At 36.7% G+C, this 22,971-nt stretch overlaps 2 protein-coding genes across 2 annotated transcripts; both read right to left on the bottom strand.

The window, feature by feature from the left end:
* Nucleotides 1-1,132: 1,132 nt before the first annotated feature.
* Nucleotides 1,133-13,877, bottom strand: LOC144436985 (N-acetylated-alpha-linked acidic dipeptidase 2-like). Its single transcript, XM_078125852.1, has 18 exons — nt 13,615-13,877; nt 11,625-11,778; nt 10,715-10,846; nt 10,307-10,432; nt 9,151-9,337; nt 8,866-8,956; nt 8,418-8,510; nt 7,432-7,514; nt 7,005-7,124; nt 6,782-6,864; nt 6,069-6,132; nt 5,728-5,795; nt 5,006-5,100; nt 3,427-3,523; nt 2,772-3,015; nt 2,416-2,497; nt 1,793-1,885; nt 1,133-1,358 (listed from the first exon to the last, which is right to left on the bottom strand). Exons 1-18 carry the CDS (start codon nt 13,875-13,877, stop codon nt 1,133-1,135), a joined length of 2,301 nt encoding a protein of 766 aa, XP_077981978.1.
* Nucleotides 13,878-15,939: 2,062 nt separating this feature from the next.
* LOC144436621 (copper homeostasis protein cutC homolog) lies at nt 15,940-22,829 on the bottom strand. Its single transcript, XM_078125447.1, has 8 exons — nt 22,768-22,829; nt 20,705-20,789; nt 19,174-19,233; nt 18,790-18,958; nt 18,554-18,594; nt 17,989-18,024; nt 17,208-17,369; nt 15,940-16,798 (listed from the first exon to the last, which is right to left on the bottom strand). The coding sequence occupies exons 2-8, from the start codon at nt 20,763-20,765 to the stop codon at nt 16,581-16,583; spliced, it is 747 nt and encodes a 248-aa protein (XP_077981573.1). The 5' UTR covers nt 20,766-20,789; nt 22,768-22,829; the 3' UTR covers nt 15,940-16,580.
* Nucleotides 22,830-22,971: the final 142 nt, after the last annotated feature.

Here is a 22,971-nt window from a genome sequence, read left to right as displayed (position 1 = left end):
AGAAGCATGAATTTTAAACTGCTACGTATTGCTACTATTTACACAGAACAAGTTAGTTGTGAACCAGTGACATGCAGGTATAATTATGAACCGCACGTTACAAAATTGGTAAGCAAGAAAAAAATTTGCTTTGCTTCTGCACATGGAAAAAATAATTTGATGCAGGACTGACAATAGATCAAATCAAATGGTTCTCCCATTATTAAGGCTGCACTAGCTGCAACTAGAGCATTTTTGAATCATCTATAAGGGGGCCGTCATTATCTATGACCGGGGGGACGGGAGAATTGGAGGGGTCACTCAAAAAATGCTAAGCTAGAGTGGGTACTTAAAACTGGGGAGTGAGGGGGGGGGGGGCTACTCAATATTTTTGCTAACACATGTATAGAACACACCTGTATATACACAATTATGCAAGGTAACAACATACATATTTAATTACTATTTATTTATGTTTTTCTGTTTTTTCAGTGCATAATGCGTATACATAGGCCATAAGAAAATGCATACACATTTGACATATACATGTAGTTTCTGAAGCCAGTACAGTAAAACATAGCAATATGTAACATACATTTATTAAACCGATACTAGTACATACAGTTCTGTTACATGAAACAAATCAAGTAGCAATGAATAACCTGGTTAAAGAAATAAACAGCTGAAGCCACACAGGAGGGCAGAGTCTGACCAAGTAGGATCAACTCATCTAGAATATCACGGTGTAGATTTTATGTCAGCCAGTGAAAGCATACCAGATACTGGATTGATATGGTGACTTGATGAGCTGAAAATCTCAGACAGGTTTCATTGCACAGATATTTATAACTAGCAAATACTGATTACAAATATTAAATACATGTTGAAAACAATGAATATGGTATTATATAGCTAACTTTTCATTACACAGATACTAGTACATGATACATTGTACAAAATGATGACAAAATTGAGCCATAAATCCAATATGGCCACCGAATACTATGGGTAAATAAACGATTGTTGGTTTCCTTGAATACAGTATCTTGAACCCCGACCTTTATTTTATTGATTCAAAAGGTCCATGGCAACGTTTGAGAGATTCGAAAGACTTTAATTATCAGGGAAATTGTCCCCTGAGGTGCATTCTATCTTAAGCGTTCTGTTTTCCTCGATGTAAAGATGTCAGGAAATGGTCTAAATAGGCTGCAGCTGATTCAATCATATGGGTCACTGTGGCCAACTCTTTCCTCACTTGATTCCACCGTTCTTCCCTGTCATCAGTGGAAACGTTTTCAATGTCAAATAACGCATCTGTCAACCCAGGTAGACCAGCACTGGCATACATATTTTTGCTACTTGGAGCAAATATTACATGTCTAGAACGAGAATATATAAATAAACAAAGAATCATTAAATGTTTTTTTAAGGGAACCAAGAGGAAAAAAGTAAATATGTCTGTAATATGGGTAACCGAGACTAGTAGTATTATGACAGGAATTGTATCATGTGCATGTTGAGATATACAACTCCATGACATAATGTGAGATTGTAATGTCAGTTAATTTAGTCGCATTATGACTACGATATCTACCTATGTCCCTCGACTGCATTGAATTGAAAGAAGTCATTAAAACTCATTAAGTAAGATCGCCGCCACAATACGTGCATTGATCGCCCCGTCCCGGGTAATCGCCCAAACACTAAAATAGTTATCCACACCCTCTCTAATGTTGGCAAGTGAAATTTATATCATTTATGTCAAAGTATATATGCCCATCAACGAAATTTCACAATGGAAGGATATACATACCTGACGAGCTGTCTCTCTGGTAGTCCAAGGGGGTCGATGAAAGTACGTTCAAATCCCATTAGTTTGTCATTGACAATACGGTAAGCCATTGGACTAAAAGAAAATGCGAGATTGTAATGTCAGTTAATTTAGTCACAGCAATGTCATAATAGCACGATGAAAACAGAAACAACAGTATTATCACATCATAGAATTGCAAAAGTGGCATTGTTTGCATTTGATTAAAAAATGTATACTGACATGGATAGCGAGACATATGTAAATAATCGACCACATGCATACGTGCGTTCATACATACATCGACGTACATTGATTCATACATACATACATACATACATACATACATACATACATACATACATACATACATACATACATACATACATACATACATAATGGCAGGCGACAAACATGCATATATATGCAAATGCACACACACATACACACACGCGCGCAAACAAACAGACAGACAGACAGACAGACAGACAGACAGACAGACAGACAGACAGACAGGCAGCATTGAGCATACGTAAGTGAACATTTGTGGTATTGCGTACGTGTGTATGTGCGCGTGTATGTTGGTTGTATACGTTTACAAAATGAGAATTAACTGAGCAACCTACTCTTTCTTATTCAAGTTATCGATACTGTTGTGCAAGAACTGGCTGGCACTGGTCAAATTGTCAACCGCGTTATCTAAGTCGTCTACAGATGAAACAATGGCGAAAAAGGTGTAAATTAATGAAAAATACACAATTCCTACAAAACATCCATACTCTTACGATCTTCCAGAGTCGTTCGACAACCATGTCGAATCAATCCTAATTCATGTAACTCACACAACTTTGAGTAACGACTTGTATGTTGTTTAAATTAGTACAGACATTTTCATTTTGTTATGTTTATCTCTATATAACACGTTTCAAAATGTAGTCAGCCATTTACTAAATTTTGAAATTATGTATACTAGTACCCTTACCAAATTTGATGTTTTCTTGGAGCATTAGCTGACCGTTGCTATCAGATTTGAAGGCTGTAACCATATCTTCGATTCGTTGTGCATAATCTCGGCAGTCCATTGGGATGATAAGAGAATCGGAGAAAGAACGACCAAGTTCCGCTATCACACGACCAATCGCAGCATGAGCTTTGAACTCCGGATCGTTGTATTTAGAAGCCAGATGGAACGTTTCGTATACCGAATGATACGTGGGGAAAACATTCTGAAATAAATAAAGATATTTACATTTAGAGATGACATATTTTCTTCAAATGGTTACTGCGAAGCACATGTAAAAAGGACATTTACATTTGTCCAAATGGTTTGCTTAGTAGATGCTTGTTGGCATGGTATCAAACCAAAGAACGGAATACTAGCATACGAAAAATACGAAATGTTTCTTGATTGGAACCAACCACATTGGCACTGCTTGTAACAAATTCATTTCCGTCAAGTTTGGGAAAAAATTATATATAAAACCAATTACACGATAGTTAAAGTTGTGTTGTCAATTTATTTTGGCATAATAGTGCACGTAGTTAAGTTGGTCATTAAATATCGTTTGGGCAACATCTTTATTGTTGTATTTCATCAAAAACAGCTGTGGGGATTTGAAGAACGAATGCGCACTCACCGGCTTAATATTTGGCACGTAAGTCATGGTAACAGACGACACCCCTATTCTCTGCATGAATGGTGCATAGTCGCTTCCAGATCCAAGATCACCGATACTAGAAGTAGAACAACATGCAATGCTGAGCAAGAATTACGTTGAAAAAAGAACATCTTATATACCAAAGTATGTAATTCAATAAGCGGGGGAGGAGGGGGGGGGGGGGCCCTTGTCGTGACAAATTTTCCATCAAGACATCTTTAGCAATATCCACGTCAAATTTAAAACCAATCCAGTTATTTTATTATCATAATTGTTATTTAGTCTGAGGAGCGGTGGGGGGGGGGGCGATAGGGTAGATTTTAAGACCAAAAGTCACATCTTTTTAGACCTGATGTGTACTTTAACAGTATGATCATCTTGTTTGCGGCTTCACCTGGACAATCTCAGAACCATCCAATGCCAGACATATTCGTCGAGTAATCTTTTTGAATCTAAAACCATAAACCACTCTTTTGTCTAATTTGCATATAGCCGATCTGATGATTTTGCCTTTAACGTTACTGTAATAATAAATTCACAAGTCACTAGTACTTTAATAGTAGCAATATTAACTCAGCGACCTTTGACCTTAAGTCATGGACACACAGATAAACACTTCATTGTGTTTGTAGCACTTCTCGGAAAATGTGTTAGTTGTCCTAAGCAAATAGATGATACCTAACTATGAGTGAATTATTATCATACGTTCAGGAGATCAGAGAGAAATATGTAAATCCAGTATCGCCATCTTGTTTATGATGAGGACAAACGAGAGAGGGAAAAAGCAATGTCTCGGAATTTTATGGTAATCTTGGTAACAGTCAAATGTTAAACTTTGTGGATTGGTCAGCTTCAAGGCAAATATTTACAATAATAGAATCTTCAATTCCGAGAATTGCTGTCTTCAAATATAAACAAAGTCTAGAAAATAATAATGAACTAGCACTAAAACTGAAGCGTTCCAAGTACTGTACATACAGTACAAGTCAAATAACAACCATGAGTACAGATTACTGACTTGAAAACAAGGTTACATCAAAACGCGATGATCTTGAAAAAAAAAATATCTCCTGGGGTAGCATGACCAAGTCTTACATGTGTTTCATTGTACAAAATGCATTGCAAACAATTAATGTTTTTCTCTCTCGATAAAGTCACCCATTCATAAATCTAGGAGCGGATGCTACTGGTCAGAGTAAGTCTTTAGCTTAGAATCTTTACTTTGCCACACCGTATTACTCTTTCACGATTCTACTGAGTCAACTTGCGATAATGATAACATTGATTAGAAAATGTTACATTTCATTCTGCGATCGGCTGACCCTGTCAACTGACACCGATTAATCAATATTCACATCACGTGAGGGCGCTATTGACATCATCTGACACTGCCGGTAGATTTAAAATCCAGTACAAATTTACCAACACTTCAATAAAGCGAACGATTGAATTCGTTTTTGCTAAGGAGTGTGTGTTTAGAGAACAAGGAAAAGATCAGCCATCGAAGACACTCAAGTCAGTTATTAAACCACGACTGGAAATATGGTTAATATCTTACCGAGGTAATGTCAAGGGGTCAGCATTCTTTGGACGTCGTATTTTCCACGAGTCATAAACCGTCTTTCTTTCTTCTTCTGGATAAGGGTCTGGTACCTTATGAAACCAGATGTAAACATAATACCTTCCGTAAAACATGCCTGTTGATTGGCTAGTTTCTACGTGCACCATCATAATTTGAGATTTTGAATTAATTTAGGAAAAAATGAGACACTGTCCAGGTGTGATAAAATTAACCTAATCTGTATAACATCAAACAATAAGGCTCAAGGGAATCACATATAAACTTAATGTCAAGGCAAAAATGTAAAAAAAAAAAAACATATTATTTTCATTCTAGTTCCTACATGCCGGAAATCATTAGGTAGACAAATGGTTCATTAATATTCATAGGATGTTTACTTAAACCCAACGAGTTCTTGCCATTCTCATAAGGAAGATGATAATTGCTTTTCATTAGAATTAATGCAGTAGTTTTTGTGATATCGTGTCCACAGACAGACAGACAGACAGACAGACAGACAGACAGACAGACAGACAGACAGACAGACAGACAGACTGAAAAAGCTATAACATTATCCTCCCTCATGGAAAGTGAAAGGTATAAATTTCTTTCTTAAATCCGATATGTAGAAAGAAGAAGAAAACAATGACATGAAATAATATAGCAACACGTGGTATAATTGAAGTCTAAGTCGACCAAATATCCAACTTTCAGCTCACCTTCTTGGTAGCTTCGTAAACCGCTTTGAACAGATGAGGTGACGCCCCAGCATTTAACCTGTAAGTACCTGAAATCATATACAGAATAAAAATGCTTCTTTTATATTGCTATTTTTCATTATTTCATAAACTCATTGGTTTGAAGGTCTTGCTTGTTGGCCTAACACATCCTACTTATATTTTGGGTAATGTTTTTTTTCTGATTTTAGTTATATTGAAATATTATCAGCTAATTTGTGTAAACGTTACAACACAAGAAACCCTTCTATCAGTATACATAACCTGACCCATTTCATGTCTAAATAAGGACATTTCTGAAGCCGAAGCTGAAGTAAACTCACCGCTGACGGCACTGTCAAGGTTGATGTATAATACTGCTCTCGCCGCAAGAGTCTTAGCAAATTCCTAATAAAGAGAAACGAACAGTGATATGAATAGAATGTTCTCTGTCTTCGAGCAAGCAAATCAATACAGCGTGGTAATTCTGGATCTCAGTAACATATTAGTTCACCGATCAATAACGAAGAGTAATACTTTTCTGTATACAAAAATGTAGCTTGGCTCTCTACTGGTAATATAAACTCGTTAAATGGTTTCAATGAATTTCACTACAAGGTAATCTTCATCACAACTAGCCTAAACGCTATCTGTTGGTTTTGAATCTGGAGACCTTGCAACTCACGTCTAGTCAAATGGATATATGTAGAACATGTGCTAAATTTTTAAATACTATCACCAGCTATAACAATCCAGTTGAAGTCAGATGCCGTTATATACACATGACTTACATTCAAACTTGGTGGCGTTACGATGCAAACATAATATTTGCATAGCAGGATTTTGTTTTTTCCTCGAATGAATTATCCAATTTCTAGTGCCTGTCAGTGTAATGTGTGATGGATTACTACTGACATGCGCTATTCACACTTTTGTCAACCTGTGGTCAAACTAGATATTGCTTGCTTAGATCATTTGACTAGACGTGAGTTGCGAGGTCTTTAGATTCAAAGCCAACGGATAGCTTCTAGAATACAGTCATCATAATGCAATTTACCTCGACCCATTCATTAGAACCAATAAGACCATATTCCTCTGCACCCCAGCTACAAAACACAAGAGAACGACGAGGACGCCAACCTATACGAGGGAAAAGTGACACGTGTACAGAAAAAAATGGCTTGACATTTTAAAGCAAATTCATTATAAACGAATAAAACCTTCAAACTAATATTATAAACTGCCTTGTAAGAAGTGACATTTCTTGTTTAGAGTCTCACCACTTTTGACAAGTTCTCCATAGGCACGAGATACTTCCATCAAGACAGCTGAGCCACTTGATGGGTCGACAGCACCAAATACCCATGCATCTCTATGGTTACCAACCAGGACGTATCTGTCTGAAATATAAGCAATGACAGAAATCTACCAAAAATCAATTTGTTGATATTAACCGCAAGCTGGTAGGTTTCCGTGAAGAAGTGTTAGGACTGAAATGCACGCAATACATTATTATTTAAAACAACTGACATTTTATGAGTAATATCATGTATAACATCTTTTACCTGGTCAATGCTTCTGTCTCTGCCAGTTTGAATATCTAAGGAAAACACTATTGCAGTTGGGCAACTGAGCTCATTGTGTTCTTGTACCCATATATTGTTTGAAGTGCTAGGGGATACATGAAACACAAATAGTGTACTTTACCTTCCTCCACAGCTCCTCGAATACCACCAACTACATTGTACGTTGTAACTAGTTGATTGGTTGTTGTAATAATCAGTCTTGTTCTATTGATAAAATAAGTACTGTTATCATTATTTTGTGTATAACAAAGGGACAATGGATTACGTCCATTGTTACCTTCCGTAAGGAAGTGCAATGTTATGTATGTATGTATGTATGTATGTATGTATGTATGTATGTATGTATGTATGTATGTATGTATGTATGTATGTATGTATGTCTGTGCGTGCGTGCGTGCGTGCGTGCGTGCGTGCGTGCGTGCGTGTGTCCGCCCGCCCGCCCGTCCGTCCGTCCGTCCGTCCGTCTGTCTGTCTGTCTGTCTGTCTGTCTGTCTGTCTGTCTGTCTGTCTGTCTGTATATATGTATGTGGTATGTATGTATGTATGTATGTATGTATGTATGTATGTATGTATGTATGTATGTATGTATGTATGTATGTATGTATGTATGTATGTATGTATGTATGTATGTATGTATGTATGTCTGTCTGTCTGGTTTTCCATTGTTTTCTAAATGGTCTCTGTCTTATTTATTTCTTCCTATCAGATGTACACATATTACAGATTGGGAGAACAGTTTTATTTTGTATTTTTAAGGTCGGCAGTGAAAAGCTAGGTGGGGGTCGAGTAAACGGAAACAAATTTATTGTTTCAGGCCTAGCTAACGGATATACAATGTCACGTCAGGTAGCGCAGAATTTTTCTTTTCGACAAGGCGTGAAGGTAGAACAATATAAAGGTTTGTCCTCAAGGAAGGCATTCAGTTTACATCTGGTTTGCAATGTTAAACGGGAACAAAGTGGTGCTGATTTTATACTTGCGACATTTTACTATGCTGAGGAACCCTAAAATATAGAGTTATAAAAAATGGAAAACCTGACTTAGAAGAGGTCTGCTGTACACTGGGACAAGGTATTCTGGGAAGCAACTGTTATATAAATGCGTTACCTCGTGTTACTGTCACTGAATCCCGGACCATATCTGTAGATTATGTTTAAACCACCACGCCAGTCATCTATCACTTCCCCACCTTTCATTCGACTGTTAACATAAGTAAGAAGGAAGCTTGTTTAAGCATTACTCAAAATTTGTCTTCGTAATATCGTATTCCGGCATTAGATATCAATTCAGAAATATTAGAAACTCTGAAAGATATTACTCTTTCTTGACAAACTTAATAAATTGGACACTTCTAGAAAAAAAGACGCCCGATTTGATAATACATACCACAAGACCAAGCTAGGAGTGGGTAAGTTTATGATTGGATTTACTATAAGGAGACACGAATACATCCTGGATGTATATATGTCAGGAAGTATATGATTATATAAAAGTTGTAAAATTACACAAAAGAACCAATATTAAAGTCCAATTCAAAAGACAAGCCCTGTGTTACCTGAGGAATTCTTTAGCATCATCATATCCGATAGGATGAACGGGAATTGTCGGTAAATGGGCATCGGATTCATCTATTCGGTATGCGTAGTCTGAGAAGAAAGAATGCAAAATAAAACTACACATCTGACGGCAAACACAAATAAATCGTAGCATTTATTTTAGTCATACATTCCCGTTCAAGCAATATCTACCAGTCACGATACTTTAAAATCTTATGAGCATTGGGTGTCAGTGTAGTGCACTGTGGGTAATACATTATTACTATTGACTTGTTATGTCTTACCTCGTGATGGGTAACCTGGAGTAAGTGGGTCCATCATATCTTTAAACAGTGTACCTCTCTGGACACCACTTCCAGGCAGATATATTCCATCGGGATAAATTTCATTCTTATGTTCAGCAGGTGCTACGTCGATCGGATCTGAATACAGTATAAGTCCCTTGGCTCCCACTGCCATCGAATTAAATGCCTACAAGCAATAGAAGACATTGACCACGCATTATTATATATTATACAAACAGGAGGGCACCCACAGAATACATAACGTATCAAACACTGAACAGTTGGAGGGGGAGGGGTGTGCAAAACATCACCTCCTGTAGAGGTAACCCCAGGTTATCATGGTAATAAGTATAAAGACAGGTCCACTTTACTTTTTTAGTTACGAACTCAGCTGTTTTGGTGATATATTTGTATCAGCTACTTTGAATGATATATATTCATAGATAAAGGTAGATCATATGCCATTTTGACTCATTGCAGTGTCACGTGTCTACAAGTTTAGTATTTTAAAAGATATCGTTGTACAACCGACATGAAAAACATGATTTTTATTACAAATGTCGGCGTTATTACAAATTTCGGCAATTATTACAAATGTCGGTTGTACAGTGCACGTGAAGCCGTGAGGCAGAACTTATCAGGGCTTTGATAAATGAAGTCTATGTTCCAGTTACACCACACACATCGTCTTGTACGTAGTTTTTCCAGACACGCTATCTTTTAAAATACTAAACTTGTAGATTCATGACATTAGAAAAAAAGCCTAATTTTACAAGTTCACTCTTTAAGATAATGTTAAACATTTTTTGTACTTTTTTCCTTTCATTTATTTGGTTCGCCTTAATTGTAACTACGGATCTTCACCAAAATCTACAAATGTATTGTTCCTTGTCTCATAGACAATATTTCCTCAATGTTCAATCTAAATGCATCCACTTTTATCCAGCTAACACACAACAGACAGACAAACAGACAGACAGACAGACAGACAGACAGACAGACAGACAGACAGACAGACAGACAGACAGACATGACGTCATGTTATTTGATGCAATGCATGCTTCTAAGCAGCGCCCTCTGTAGCCAAAATGTATAATCCTTTGTCTTTATGATAACTATAAATGGCGATGGACCTGACACAACATTTCAAACTTACCTTGTCACCACGAAAGATTTTTCCATACTTAGCAATTATGATTTTATCTGTCAAATTCATGCTTAAATTTCTTTGTAGATAAAAGAAATCTTCAACTCTGGCATAATGTGCATATACCAAGTCACCCTATGGAAGAAGAATGTGTTCAGTAAGCAAAGTCCATATGCCATAATTTGTTAAAAGAAACCCGCAAGTGGGAGTTTTAGTCAGACAACTGTGTTTCTCAGATAAGTTTTTCCTAAACTTGACATTTTTTTCTGAGATTGCAATCTTTTATTATGCTTTCATGCAACTCTGTTGTTTTCAAAACAATGAATCTATACCTGGTATTTTTTTCTCGTTCTGTTGAATCAATTCATTTTATCTAATTTATGTCAATGTGGACATTCTGGTTAAAGAAAATAATACCTCTTCCACGCCAGCTGCAGAGTAAGCATTAAAAGGTGGCACAATGTCATAACTCTTCTGTGACTCGTCTAGAATGGCCTCTTCCCTTGCAGATCCAATTATAACAGTTCCATTGTCATAGATCACTTCTACCTACAAGTCAAGAAATGTAAACAAAAGATTACAACTGTCTTTGCAGTTGTGGAAAGTTAGTTTTTCTGTCGTTTATAGCACAGACAAGGGCTGTGTTAATAGTTGTTCTAACAGTCGATATACATGTAGTGTTTACGGGTAATACCATGTAAAATCGCGCGATGAAGAACTGACAGAAGAGATGAAATTGGTAGTTTTGTTGCTCCCTGTTTTAACGCGTTCGTTTGTACCATTGCTGGATAGTATAGAACTTTTTGTTTCTTTCAAAGTTTATACAAATACCCCTGGTAGAAAATACAAAATGCACACACGAAGTGCAAGATACAAACTTTTTTCAAACGCGAGCTGTAATTTTTCACCACCCAAGTCATAGAACCAAGAACTCGTCTCGAGATTCGAGTAAAAGTTATACCGGTGATTCAAATTCCTTTTTCCGGTTAGACTAATTGTTTGTTTTTTTAAAAAGAAGAGTCCAGTTCAAGAGTGATGATAGTGAGAAAGCGATGAATGTGTTGGTGGAATTCAGTTCTTACCATGTATGTATTACCATATATTACCAATATGTACAAGAGTACGTTCCCTATTCCCTGTCGAACGTGTATATCGTTTACATGGCATAAGCCATTTTAAATTCCAGAGGAGGGGATGCTATAGGAAGCCTAAATTTGTTAACGATAAAATTCTGTTTAAACACGGGTCTACTTTCCTCCCAGAATCAGATAGACTAAGTCGTGGGTTAATGAATGTATAACTCATCTATCGTTCTCGGCTGACTTACTCTATTTTCTGTTCCATTCGGGTATGACAGTAACACTTTGTACGGGACGACATCAGCATAGTCTAAGCCCTGATCCAGCCATTTTTCTCTTACGTACTCAGCTTGTTCCAAATCCATAGCAGTACCGGCTAAATGAGTATTATTTGTAAAGTATCTGAAATGTCAACGAGATGAATATTTGCGTTATATGTGAATTGTCGAGGAGTTGTCATTTAAATTATTCTTTGTAACTAGACTGAACGATTTCCCACTCGCCATTCCTTTAAAGTGACTATATGGATGAAGGGTATGTATTCATTTTTTTGAATTTTAATTGATAAAACAATTCTTCAATTCTTTCTACGTGGAAAAAGTAAAACAACATAGGATAGCCCAAATCCTTATTTGTAACCCACTAATGACAACAAATTTGTGAAAACAAAACTTTGTTATTGTACGTACACGAAGTGATTTGAAAACACATTAGCTTTCATCACACGTAAACACAGCCTAGTAATGATCAAGCTTTGTGTGGAAGTTGATGTTTCAATATATTGCAAAACAACCATACACACAGACTGTACATGATGTGTAATGATTAATTTTGTTTATTCATTTATATTTACAAATTACTTCCTTAAATACAATAGGAAACTGTAATTTGACACGTTTCTTTTCGTTTTTTGCAACCAATGAAGTTACTAACACAGACTTGTTCCAGCTTATGTTGTTTCGCACTGTTTGTAAAACACATAATAAAGTTTTTTTTTTCATTTTGTTTTTTGTAGGATGTGAAATTAAATTGTTCAACAACCTCGCCCTCAATTTGTTATCGAACGTTGAACTGTTGACTCTACCCTCCTTATCAAACAACTGACAATAATCACCATGCCAACAATAGTTCCAATCACTAAATGTATAAACGATATCTCTAAATGTAATCTTGCGATATTAGTGGCGAAGGTGTGTACTAAATTTCGTTACTCTCAGCACAATAGTTTTCGTTATCGTGTATACACTGCGACAGACTGTAAGACACCGACCAACCACACCCAACCCACTACTTCTCCTTAAATAAGGGAAATATTAAAAATGCTTCAAGATTGCAATCTAATCACCGTTTTGATATGTATGATATGTCAATGTAATCGGCTAATCATTAAATATTTGGAAGTATATACGCTCTCGTCTAAAAGTACTGTCACTTTCATGAATCATATATTTACATCTCAAGATAAGGCTTTGTAAACCTCGTTCGATTGCGGAACACCCCCTTGCAGGTGTAAATACATACGTGGTGGCATTTCTATTTTGAGTAGTCACATACCGTTCTGAGTTACGTTATACTACGTGCCTTGGTGTCGACGACTAAATTTCTTAAATAGTTCCATAGTTCACAACTAAATTACTAAGAATAAACTAGAATGCTATTCTTTTTACGGTAACAAATAGCTTCCAGTATTAAAACGTATATATTGAAGATGAAGAGACTAGAAACTAAATAAATATAGTACAGGTAGTAGTCTTGACTGTGCCTTCATTTTTTCTCGGCCCACCCATCGTCGTAAACCACAGCCTCTTTTACGGCACCATCATAGACGCGCCACCCTCTCCTATATATTTCGCAGTGTCGCGGAAGAAATAACAGCTCTGGTTTGTGAGAATTGGCCCATGTCGTTTTTGAAAAATTATGAGCAATTGTAATGATAAATTTCTACAAAACGCTTCAATTCTTAATCGCTACCAATGATTTTCTAGAATCTGTCAGCTATTTCAGAAATCACCCTTTGCTTTGAAAAAAGATTTTGATATAATATGGATCATAGGGAAATTAACAATTATGGGAATTACTCGTTTGTTTTAAGGCATTTCGTTCCTCTGTTTATGAACGTTGCTTAAGACAGTGAGTTTCATGATGTATCATGTGATAAGACCGGTATATATTATACATTATTGCATGTAAATCAATACGATTTGAACGTTTGGTTAATTGATAATTTAAAGGACTCACTTCAAAAAATCTTTGATGTTATCTTCTTTGATTTCACCGATGAGTTTGTCAGCAATCGACGGGTCACCATCACTCAATGCAGCAGTCACAGCCGGGTTTTCTTCTTCGCACTCGGGTCCGGGGACGGGTTCTTCTACTTCATTATTATGATCGACTGCAAACACGCCAATCAGAATACCAAACGTGAATCCGATAAGCAACGCTACCAAACTAATCGCAATTAACGCCCGTTTCCTTACACCTTCCCTGCTAAACGTGGTCATGGTTCTCGTCTGCTGTACGTGGGTCAGATTGTCCTGCCGTCTTACTCAGTGCACGGACTCCAAAAGAATGCGTTCCAATCAAACATTTGGAGGATATAATAAAAATGCAGATCACAATCAAAATTTGATAAGAAGGCGATAGTGATAACTTGATTTCTCGAAGGCGATATTGATAACTTGATTTCTCGTACGTGTAGTTGTCTAGATCGTTATCACATTTATTGTTCACAGTATGAAATTTTGATATTAGGCCAAAAAACAAAACGAAACAAAAAACCATTAGTTTGTGGTCAGCGCGCGCATCACTTTAATACCTCCGCGTCGACCTTTTTTTTCGTGTTTGTCCGGCCCATGCAGTCTGCAGATCTGTGGGGAAACACAAAATAATCTTCCCTACTTCAGTGAAGACAATTGCAGAGCCAATCACGAACAAACAAATGACATCTGCCACCCCCCACACACACACACTTGCTCTAAAGTACTTAATATAACAAACAGTAACTGTCATAAATAGTAGATTGAGTGACAGGTTTGTTGAGAATAATATATATAAATATATATAAACCCGCGTCATATCATCGCACCATTTTAGACAAACTGTCCTGACCAGAAACAATTTTTTTTTCTAGGCCATAGTATCTGTTTGATTCTGGTATTACAAGACGCTAGCAGGAATTGTCGCTATACAGTAAATCAAAACGTTGAACGGAGACTGCAAGCTAGGAATGAAAACTACTAAGGCCAGTATATACGTGTCATATCAGTTCAATGGGAAACCCAGCCCATTACTTCGGGTTGGTAGGTCGATTTATTTGACATGGATTGGACAAGGATTTCTAAAAATCTGTGATTGTAATACACTTGATTCTGATTCTACCTCATTCAACACTATTGATTTTATTCTATTTCTTTATTTGTCTGTATGGTAAGCAATTTCGTAGTATCAGTTCTATAGTTGTGGAAAGTGTACAATTTATGGTCAACACATTTTTGTAGCTCCTCCTCCACCTCACCTTAGTGCTCTCAAAAGATTTCAAGGTCCACTAAATGGAACTCCAGACTTATTGTAGTCACCCACTTTGCCGCCTACAGTACACTGGAGATGTAAAAGTATATGGTGCAATTATGGATTAAAGGGGAACGCCACTCCAGGAAATAAAAGTATTTTCATAAACTTTGGGTTCTGGAGACATTTAATGATTTTCGCTTGGTTGCCAAGAAACACCGATTTGAAATTCGTTTTCACTTCTGTTGTTCTATCAGTGTAACACCAAGTGCATCATGGGTCTTAGCAGATATGAATATTCATTAGATGCATGCTATGGACCGAACATTCACGACTCATCAGAGCTTATTTACTTCCTTGACAGTTACCTTTTTAGACCCATTACATATACTGGGGGTGACCATTTTGACCAATTTCTAAAATAAACATAACTATCATTATCAACGATGTCATCTTCAAGTCTCCACAGAGAGAGTCTCAATCAAACACTATCAATGCAAATGCCTTTTGGTTGTTTACACACACACACACACACACACACACACACATATGGACTCATGCAAATGCACACACACACACACACACACACACATATGGACTCATGCAAATGCACACACACACACACACACACACACACACACACACACACATATGGACTCATGCAAATGCACACACACACGTTTATCAGCATTCTAGTCTGCATGCACACACACACACACACACACACACACACATCTGCATTCTACACTGTGATTCTAGCATGATTACAGTCTGTGATCATGCTAGAATATGGAGTCCAATGAATTAATTCAGCCAGACAATACCTTATATTGAAGAACATTTCCTGAGAATCTTTTATTGAATATTTGCAGGATTCAAAAATTACATTGTCAACTTGAACAGCATTGAAGCTGGTGTGACAAGGACCTGAACATGAATATCAAATGGAATTTATTTCATGAAAATAGGGCGCCACCATCCATCATTAAACAATAAAGAGTATACACAATAAAGTAACTTTTGCAACACAATGACAAAAATAGAACTTACAAAGATAATAGTGTCTTCTCTCTGCTTAAATAACACTCTGTACATAAAAATAAACTGACTAATATTGGTTACTGGAAGATAGCAAAGTTATTGGGTTGTTGGGTTCTGTATGAAGATATTGGTATTACGATGTAGTTCTTTTCTAAGCAACTGGTATAAAAGGGCAAATTAACAAAACATGGAGTTCATCTTCCAGAACATTCAAACCAACATGTCTGGCAGGCATAGCTTTAGTGGTATATCATCCTATCTCATTAGATTTGAGCAATGAAGTTTAGCCAATGTGATTTTATATCTGGGTATATGGATATAATTTGGGTTCTAGTTGAGACTTTAAGTTTGAATAAAACCTGAGGCCTTGGAGATTCATTAATTATGTTATGCCACTCCTGTTGATAACATCAATTAGTCATTGGGGAAATATAAAGAAGTCTTCTGCATTCAGAGACATACCCCAACACTAATGTGCTGTTAATTGGAGTCTCCAAAGTTATAGCCGGGCAAATCTCAAGTTGACCTTGAAGATGAAGGTCAAGGTCAAAAGTCGGTCTGGACAAAAAGCTTGCCTCTAACAATATGAGTGTACATACTTGAAAGGTGTCTCTAAAATACCATGGAATGAAGCACTGCTGCTGAAAATGTTGAAATTAGGAAACTGCACCAGCGATATCTTTAAGTTTTTGCACTAATTCAGCATTTGTAAATTTAGTGGTATATTCTGGTGGATACAGAGCAGCACCCATATGTACATTGGTATTGTGATATACCATCACTGATGACTGGCTTCTTCTTGCTGTACAATGAAATTCTTGGGCCCCTGTTTCCTCTAGTATTCTGTGTAGGTTTCTGTCTGTTATTCCCCCACCTTGTAAAAAAGAAATATACAGAATATGATTATAATTATAAAGATATATAATTGATGGTACTGTGAACATATTCATTTCGCTGCATGGCATTTTAGGACATGCCAGATACACTAATTTTGGCAAATGATACATGGGGAAATAGCTGCTACGAGAACTCTTTTTTTTTTGAAAATGTTTTGTTAGGTACAATAACTTACTTGTAATATAATTACACCATGAACCTTGTGGGTAAATACATTGTTTGCAGCTGTATACATGACAAATCAAATCATATTGATTTTTGAGTTGGTACCAAACAGCGCCCTCAACGGCAACCACGATTTCAATCTGTTTCTGTACAAGTGCTACCAGTTCTACAAGGAATTGTACAGTATCTGTTTGGTATGAAAGTTTGTAATTCTTACGTACCTGGAACTACTGTAATTCTTTTCCTGGCTTGTTCTATAAGTTGTTTGATGACTGGAGTGCCTTCTAATGCAGTACTTTCTAAGCCACTTGTTAGCACTCTGTTGAAGTGAAGTCTTATCAAGTCCTCTAGAGCCTTTGATGGATTCTGTACCATATCAAATGCTGTACAAATTATAGCAAATGGGGCATGTTGATTGTTGACCACATCTCTTCGAGGTATACAATTATTAGTATTGCTGCTACTCCCCTTGGGCACTTCTGCTCACTGTGAAGGCGACCAAAGGTCTCAGGCATTCGTCCTCAAGCTTGATTGCCTGAGGTCTTGCAGCTAGACTATACAATTATGTACCACAGTGAATTGTAAAATATACTGTAGACCATTAACAATTAGAAATCAATCAATCAAATTTCTATAGCGCTGATTTCCAGAGCAATGTTCTGTTCAGTAGCTCTGAATGGCTAAAGCACACCATATGCTTTGGTGAACAGATAAGTGGCACGGTCCCTTTACTGAAAGTTTACTTGTACACTTCAGTGTATGTGTCAATGTCTACATAATATTTTGTGTGTTTCTGCATATGTTTATGTGTCTGTGGGTGTTTTTATGTGTGTGCACTCTTTTGTATGCCCAAGTGTTTTTATTGTGTGTGTGCGTGTTTTTATGTATGTGCATGTGTGAGAAATGTTTCCGTGAAAGTGACAGAATGCACCTCAGAAATAAACTGCTTAAACTTTTGCTGGTACTTTGTTCAAGAAAACTCTATCTTTATAATAACATTACCTCTATGGAAGGTTACTTCTAGTGGTCTGGACATTTCTAGAACACAAACAAAAGTCAATAATATGATTGAACATTCAAATTATAACTTTATCAACTTAAAGGGCTAGGATTGAATCTCAGGTCATTGCATTATAAGTACGTCACCTAGTTTGGGGCAGGATCAATGGTTCAATGTATGATAAAAAAATAAATTCTTTTAGTTAGGCCCCAGACTCCCCCTGCTCTTCTAACTAAATTGACCAAAATTGAAAATGTTTCAGACAGCACAATCAATTTCAAATCAGTATGTAGTAGAATGTAGTGCTATGAATACAAAGCCAGTGTGTAGTAGTATGTAGTGCTATGAATACAAGGCCAGTATGTAGTAGTATGTAGTGCTGTGAATACAAAGCCAGTATGTAGTGAGGAAAAAAGAGTTCTGTTGTTGACACTTTACTTCTTTTGGTGCCCTGCATTTACTATAGCAAAATTCTTCTATTTCTCAATAGAGAATAGTGCATTCCACAACATTCATGATCTTGACTAAATAGATCCAGGCCTATAAAAACTGACCTTTGACACTTACCTATGAACACTTGACATCTTTCAACGTCTACTTCACCACTCCTGTAAATTGAATGAAATTACAGAAGAACACCACTCCAGTAAATAAAGGTATTTTCATAAACTGTGTAGTCATTAAAAATGATATTTTAGCTAAAAATTTATTAGTTGATTATCTACTTCGGCTAGAGGCCCTTATGTGAGCTTACAACGGCCAATTTATATCGCATATATTTTCATACACTGACAAATGTTTACCTTGTTAACATCCCAAACACAATGCCATCAGCGCCATTTTCCTTTGCCAGTGAAATATCTTGTCTCATCACATCAAGTTCAAAATCTGAGTAACAGAAATCACCACCACGAGGTCTGATCATAACAAAGACAGGCAATCGACACTCTGCTTTGACAGCTCTGAGTAATCCTATAGAATATACACACAGAATGTACTGTTACTAGAATGCAAGGTAAGGCAGTACATAGACACAGAGTGTACTTTTACTGCAATGAATGTAATGTTAAAATAGGTAAGGTAGAATATAGCAGCGTTAATTAGCCTCAGGAATGTTGGTACTTGCAGCATATCAAAACTTTACTATGAAAGCTATATGACAAGTTGAAGACAGTGCATTCACTTACCAAGACTTGGTGTTATCCCACCTTCCATTAAAGCAGCACATAGTTCTACACGGGATGCACCTGTGGGTGGAAAAAATCACGGGAATTACATGGGCATAGTCTGTAAATTTAATGTCGGTGATTACTATAATACTTTCATGTATCAAAATGTATTTATATTATTACATATGGGCTGAGAGATTACTTGCACCAGTGTGCGTGCATATTAGTGGTATTGGCAGTGCATACCGAAAACATTAGTGCATACCTATATGCAAATGATATGCAAATGAGAATTCAATCATTCGCTGTACACAGACGTATGTAATCTTACAGTACAATTTTACGGAAATTTGTTGTTTCAGATGAATATATGTAGTAAAAACAGCTAGCCCAATGCCACGTGAGTTAAAGTGTGGCGTACTAGGGGTATTTGCATGAGTGCTTGCAGTGTTCTCAGTGGCTGTACTTCTGTGAACATGTATGCTCCCTTCCTTAATCCCCTTTCTCCTAAGGAGGTATTTGTTTGAACACAAGTACAGGTTGGGAGAAAGAGGATTGATCTTAACATGACATTCAGTATAGAAATTCTTAATATACGGAATAAAAAAATATGATTTAATTTTTGGGGTACCAGTCATTATGGAAAACATTGATAGTCAATAATCAGCCACTTCCAACACAATATATTAACTTGGATTTTGCTTTTAACAAAGTTTTCAAATCAACAGTCAGTGAATCTAGTACTTTTTGGGGATATTACTGTCCGTAATTTTTGCACCTTTACTACACGTACCAATGTGATTTTCTCACTGAAATGACCAGTCTTCCAAACCAGATCCATTCTGGTATATTACAAAACAGGCCAGTAATGGCAATCTTTACCTTCCTAAAGTTAAAACTACTGGGTATGGCTTCATTACAGCGGTGTTGTTCTGTGGAATAGTCTGTCCCAATAGATGAGATCAGCTTTGACTTTTAAAAGAACTTTAGAATTTAATTTGCTGACGGCAGGTACCACTATTGGATGTCAATCCTTTTAAAGTAATACCTTGCCTGTGTAACTTTTGTACTAGTCTAAGTTTTAGTAGATTTTTCTCATCTGTGGTGGATGTGTGTTGGTTTATACATATTTTGCAATAGCTTGGGTTCACTGAGAGAACAGAGCTCTGCATTGAAATGTTTCAGACATTGTATATTAAAGATGAATAAATGATACATGTACAGGGGTGAACAAATCATTTTGTGAACTGGTGGTCCCCAGACCAGTGCCATAAAAATCCAGTGGACCTGCTGAAAAAATTAGTGGTCCAAGGTCCCTCTAATGTGAAACATTAAATCTTGCCTATGAATATTCAGACGACTTTTTAACATAATTAATAACAGTAAGGTACTGGTCTGACCATAGACCCTCCACCCAGGGGAGGGTCTATGGTCTGACGGAAAATTTGTGTGGTTCGCCCCAAAAAATAGCTAGTCCCGGACCCAGGACCAGTGGATTTGTTCACCCCTGATGCAGTATAGTTCTGGTTAGACTGTCAAACATACTTACCCCCTCTCTCTGCAGCAATAGCTGACTCTACACTGTCAACACATATCTCTATGGCTGTCATCTTTAACGTCTTTAACTATGGTCCCTTAAAACAGAAAAAGAGATGGTTGTTATTCAAGATGTGCATATCAAGATGTGTACATACCACAATGCTCCAAAAGATTATTTGAATAAATGTCTTAACACATGCTGTCAATGGGATGTAAGAACATTACCTACAATTTTCAGCATATATAGTTTTGTGTACCAAAGACAAATACTCCCAAGTAGATAAATAAATAAATAATAAATAAATAAATGTTGATTTATTTGATGTGTATGAGGTTTATTTATCTCTATTTGACATGACTTGACAAACCCTATATATTGAATCTGAACAAAAAAATCTTTTGAAAAAAATAGTGCCAATGGGGTTGTAGTACAACTGCACATGTATGTATGTATGTATGTATGTATGTGTGTATGTATGTATGTATGTATGTATGTATGTATGTATGTATGTATGTATGTATGTATGTATGTATGTATGTATGTATGTGTGTGTGTGTGTGTACATGTGTGTGTGTGTGTGTATGTATGTATGTATGTATGTATGTATGTATGTATGTATGTCTGTCTGTCTGTCTGTATTGTATGTATGTATGTATGTATGTATGTATGTATGTATGTGTGTATGTGTGTATGTGTGTATATATGTATGTATGTATGTATGTATGTATGTATGTATGTATGTATGTATGTATGTATGTATGTATGTATGTATGTATGTATGTATATACAACAATCAAATAAATAAATAAAAACTTGATCAATACACAATTATGTACTAGGGTTGTCAATAACTTTGTATATGGCACAGTGTGACGAGATGAGGTGTAATGTGAGAACATTATTCAAATTTACAAAACATATTTCTAAAAAAAAGGAGAAATTATTTCTCGTTGCTCTTGGAAAAAAATCTGCTGTTGTGGAGGCTTAATAAAAAATTGATTTGTGTGGTCAAATTTCTTCGCCCCTTCCCCCCATATCAAATAGGTTTTTAATACCCTTTAAGTTCTAAATGCCACTTTTTCGACCATTTCACAAATTATCAATTGAGGTCTGGAGAGTCAGACAATATTTTATTCCCTTGCTAGTACAAAATATGGTTCTAAAATGGACCCTTGTGGTACACAAGATGTGACAACACTCCAATGACAAGCCTTTGAGAAAGACATGTCACACTGCATGCTTTGTTAATCTTATTCATTAAATAACTTTGTATATCATGATTGCGGGATGGATGGACATTAATTTTGTTGTTTTGTGTTGGCTTGCCATTGGGAAAGCTATCACGAATTGTCATCTGTCATAGGCCTGCTACTTAAGGTTTTCACTTCGTTCATGATCAAGTAATGGATGAACATTAATTTTGTTGTGTTGGCATTGAGAAAGCTATCGCGCATTGTCATCTGTCAAAGGCCTGCTACTTAAAGGTTGTCACTTCGTTATTTTAGACAACAAATTACCTGTGTACACGAATAACTGTGAGTCAGTTTTACTGGACTTAACCACTTCAAGTTCTACATATCCCCCTGTTCATTTGAATAGTTATCGTAAATTTTTGTGAAGTGGTTCACTGATGACGTTCATGATTGATATGACCATAGACCCTGTCTATGATATGGCATAGTCCGGTGGTTTATTCCATTGATCATTCAATGACGCTGAGAAAATGCTTCCCGATACTGATGTTCATTTTTGTGTATGGATTGGTTGATGATGTCCCCCCCCCCCTACCCTGTTACATGACGTTGTCGACGTAACTGGTAACTTGCACTGATCAGTGTTATTGACAATTTCAAATACTTACATACTTAATGCCCCCCCCCCCCCCCCGCCCTTTCCGGGTGGATTTGATCTGCTAGTTGAGTAATAATACATCGGTAATAAATATGTGGAGACCCGGTATCTCATTCTATTAAAATACACGTGTGTCGTAGATGCGACGGAGTAGGGAACGACCCTCCACAAAAGAACCGTTTCCACTTGTTAATATCCCGACACATATGATATGAACTCACCTGCGCACACGTGGAAGTCTAATCACCCAGCCAACTGCATGCACACAACTTCGGTCCGTCTGTTATGGTCACATGATCTTATAAAGTTCACGCGGAGATAATCAGATTGAGGTCATCAGAGGTCATCTGGGATCTGGGTAGCCTCGTTCTAAAACCATGAAATATATCTTGAGCTTCAAGCCATAATGTCTTCCTTAAATTGCA

Source organism: Glandiceps talaboti, chromosome 6 (genome assembly GCF_964340395.1).
Source record: "Glandiceps talaboti chromosome 6, keGlaTala1.1, whole genome shotgun sequence".
Lineage (NCBI taxonomy): Eukaryota > Metazoa > Hemichordata > Enteropneusta > Spengelidae > Glandiceps > Glandiceps talaboti.
Note: the sequence above shows the minus strand (reverse complement) of the source record. Positions and strands in the feature narration are given on the sequence as shown.

Excerpts from the sequence above, each read along its gene's own strand:
- LOC144436985 (XM_078125852.1), bottom strand. The coding sequence starts at position 13,877 with ATGACCACGTTTAGCAGGGAAGGTGTAAGGAAACGGGCGTTAATTGCG. Across the intron at positions 7,125-7,431 it reads TCGAGGAGCTGTGGAGGAAG|ACAGATACGTCCTGGTTGGT; the intron begins GTAAAGTACACT and ends CTTATATTTCAG. Across the intron at positions 5,101-5,727 it reads TTTACGAAGCTACCAAGAAG|GTACCAGACCCTTATCCAGA; the intron begins GTGAGCTGAAAG and ends TGGTTTCATAAG.
- LOC144436621 (XM_078125447.1), bottom strand. The coding sequence starts at position 20,765 with ATGACAGCCATAGAGATATGTGTTGACAGTGTAGAGTCAGCTATTGCT. Across the intron at positions 18,595-18,789 it reads GTGTTTGGGATGTTAACAAG|GAGTGGTGAAGTAGACGTTG; the intron begins GTAAACATTTGT and ends TTCAATTTACAG. Across the intron at positions 17,370-17,988 it reads AGAAGTAACCTTCCATAGAG|CATTTGATATGGTACAGAAT; the intron begins GTAATGTTATTA and ends TAATTTGTACAG.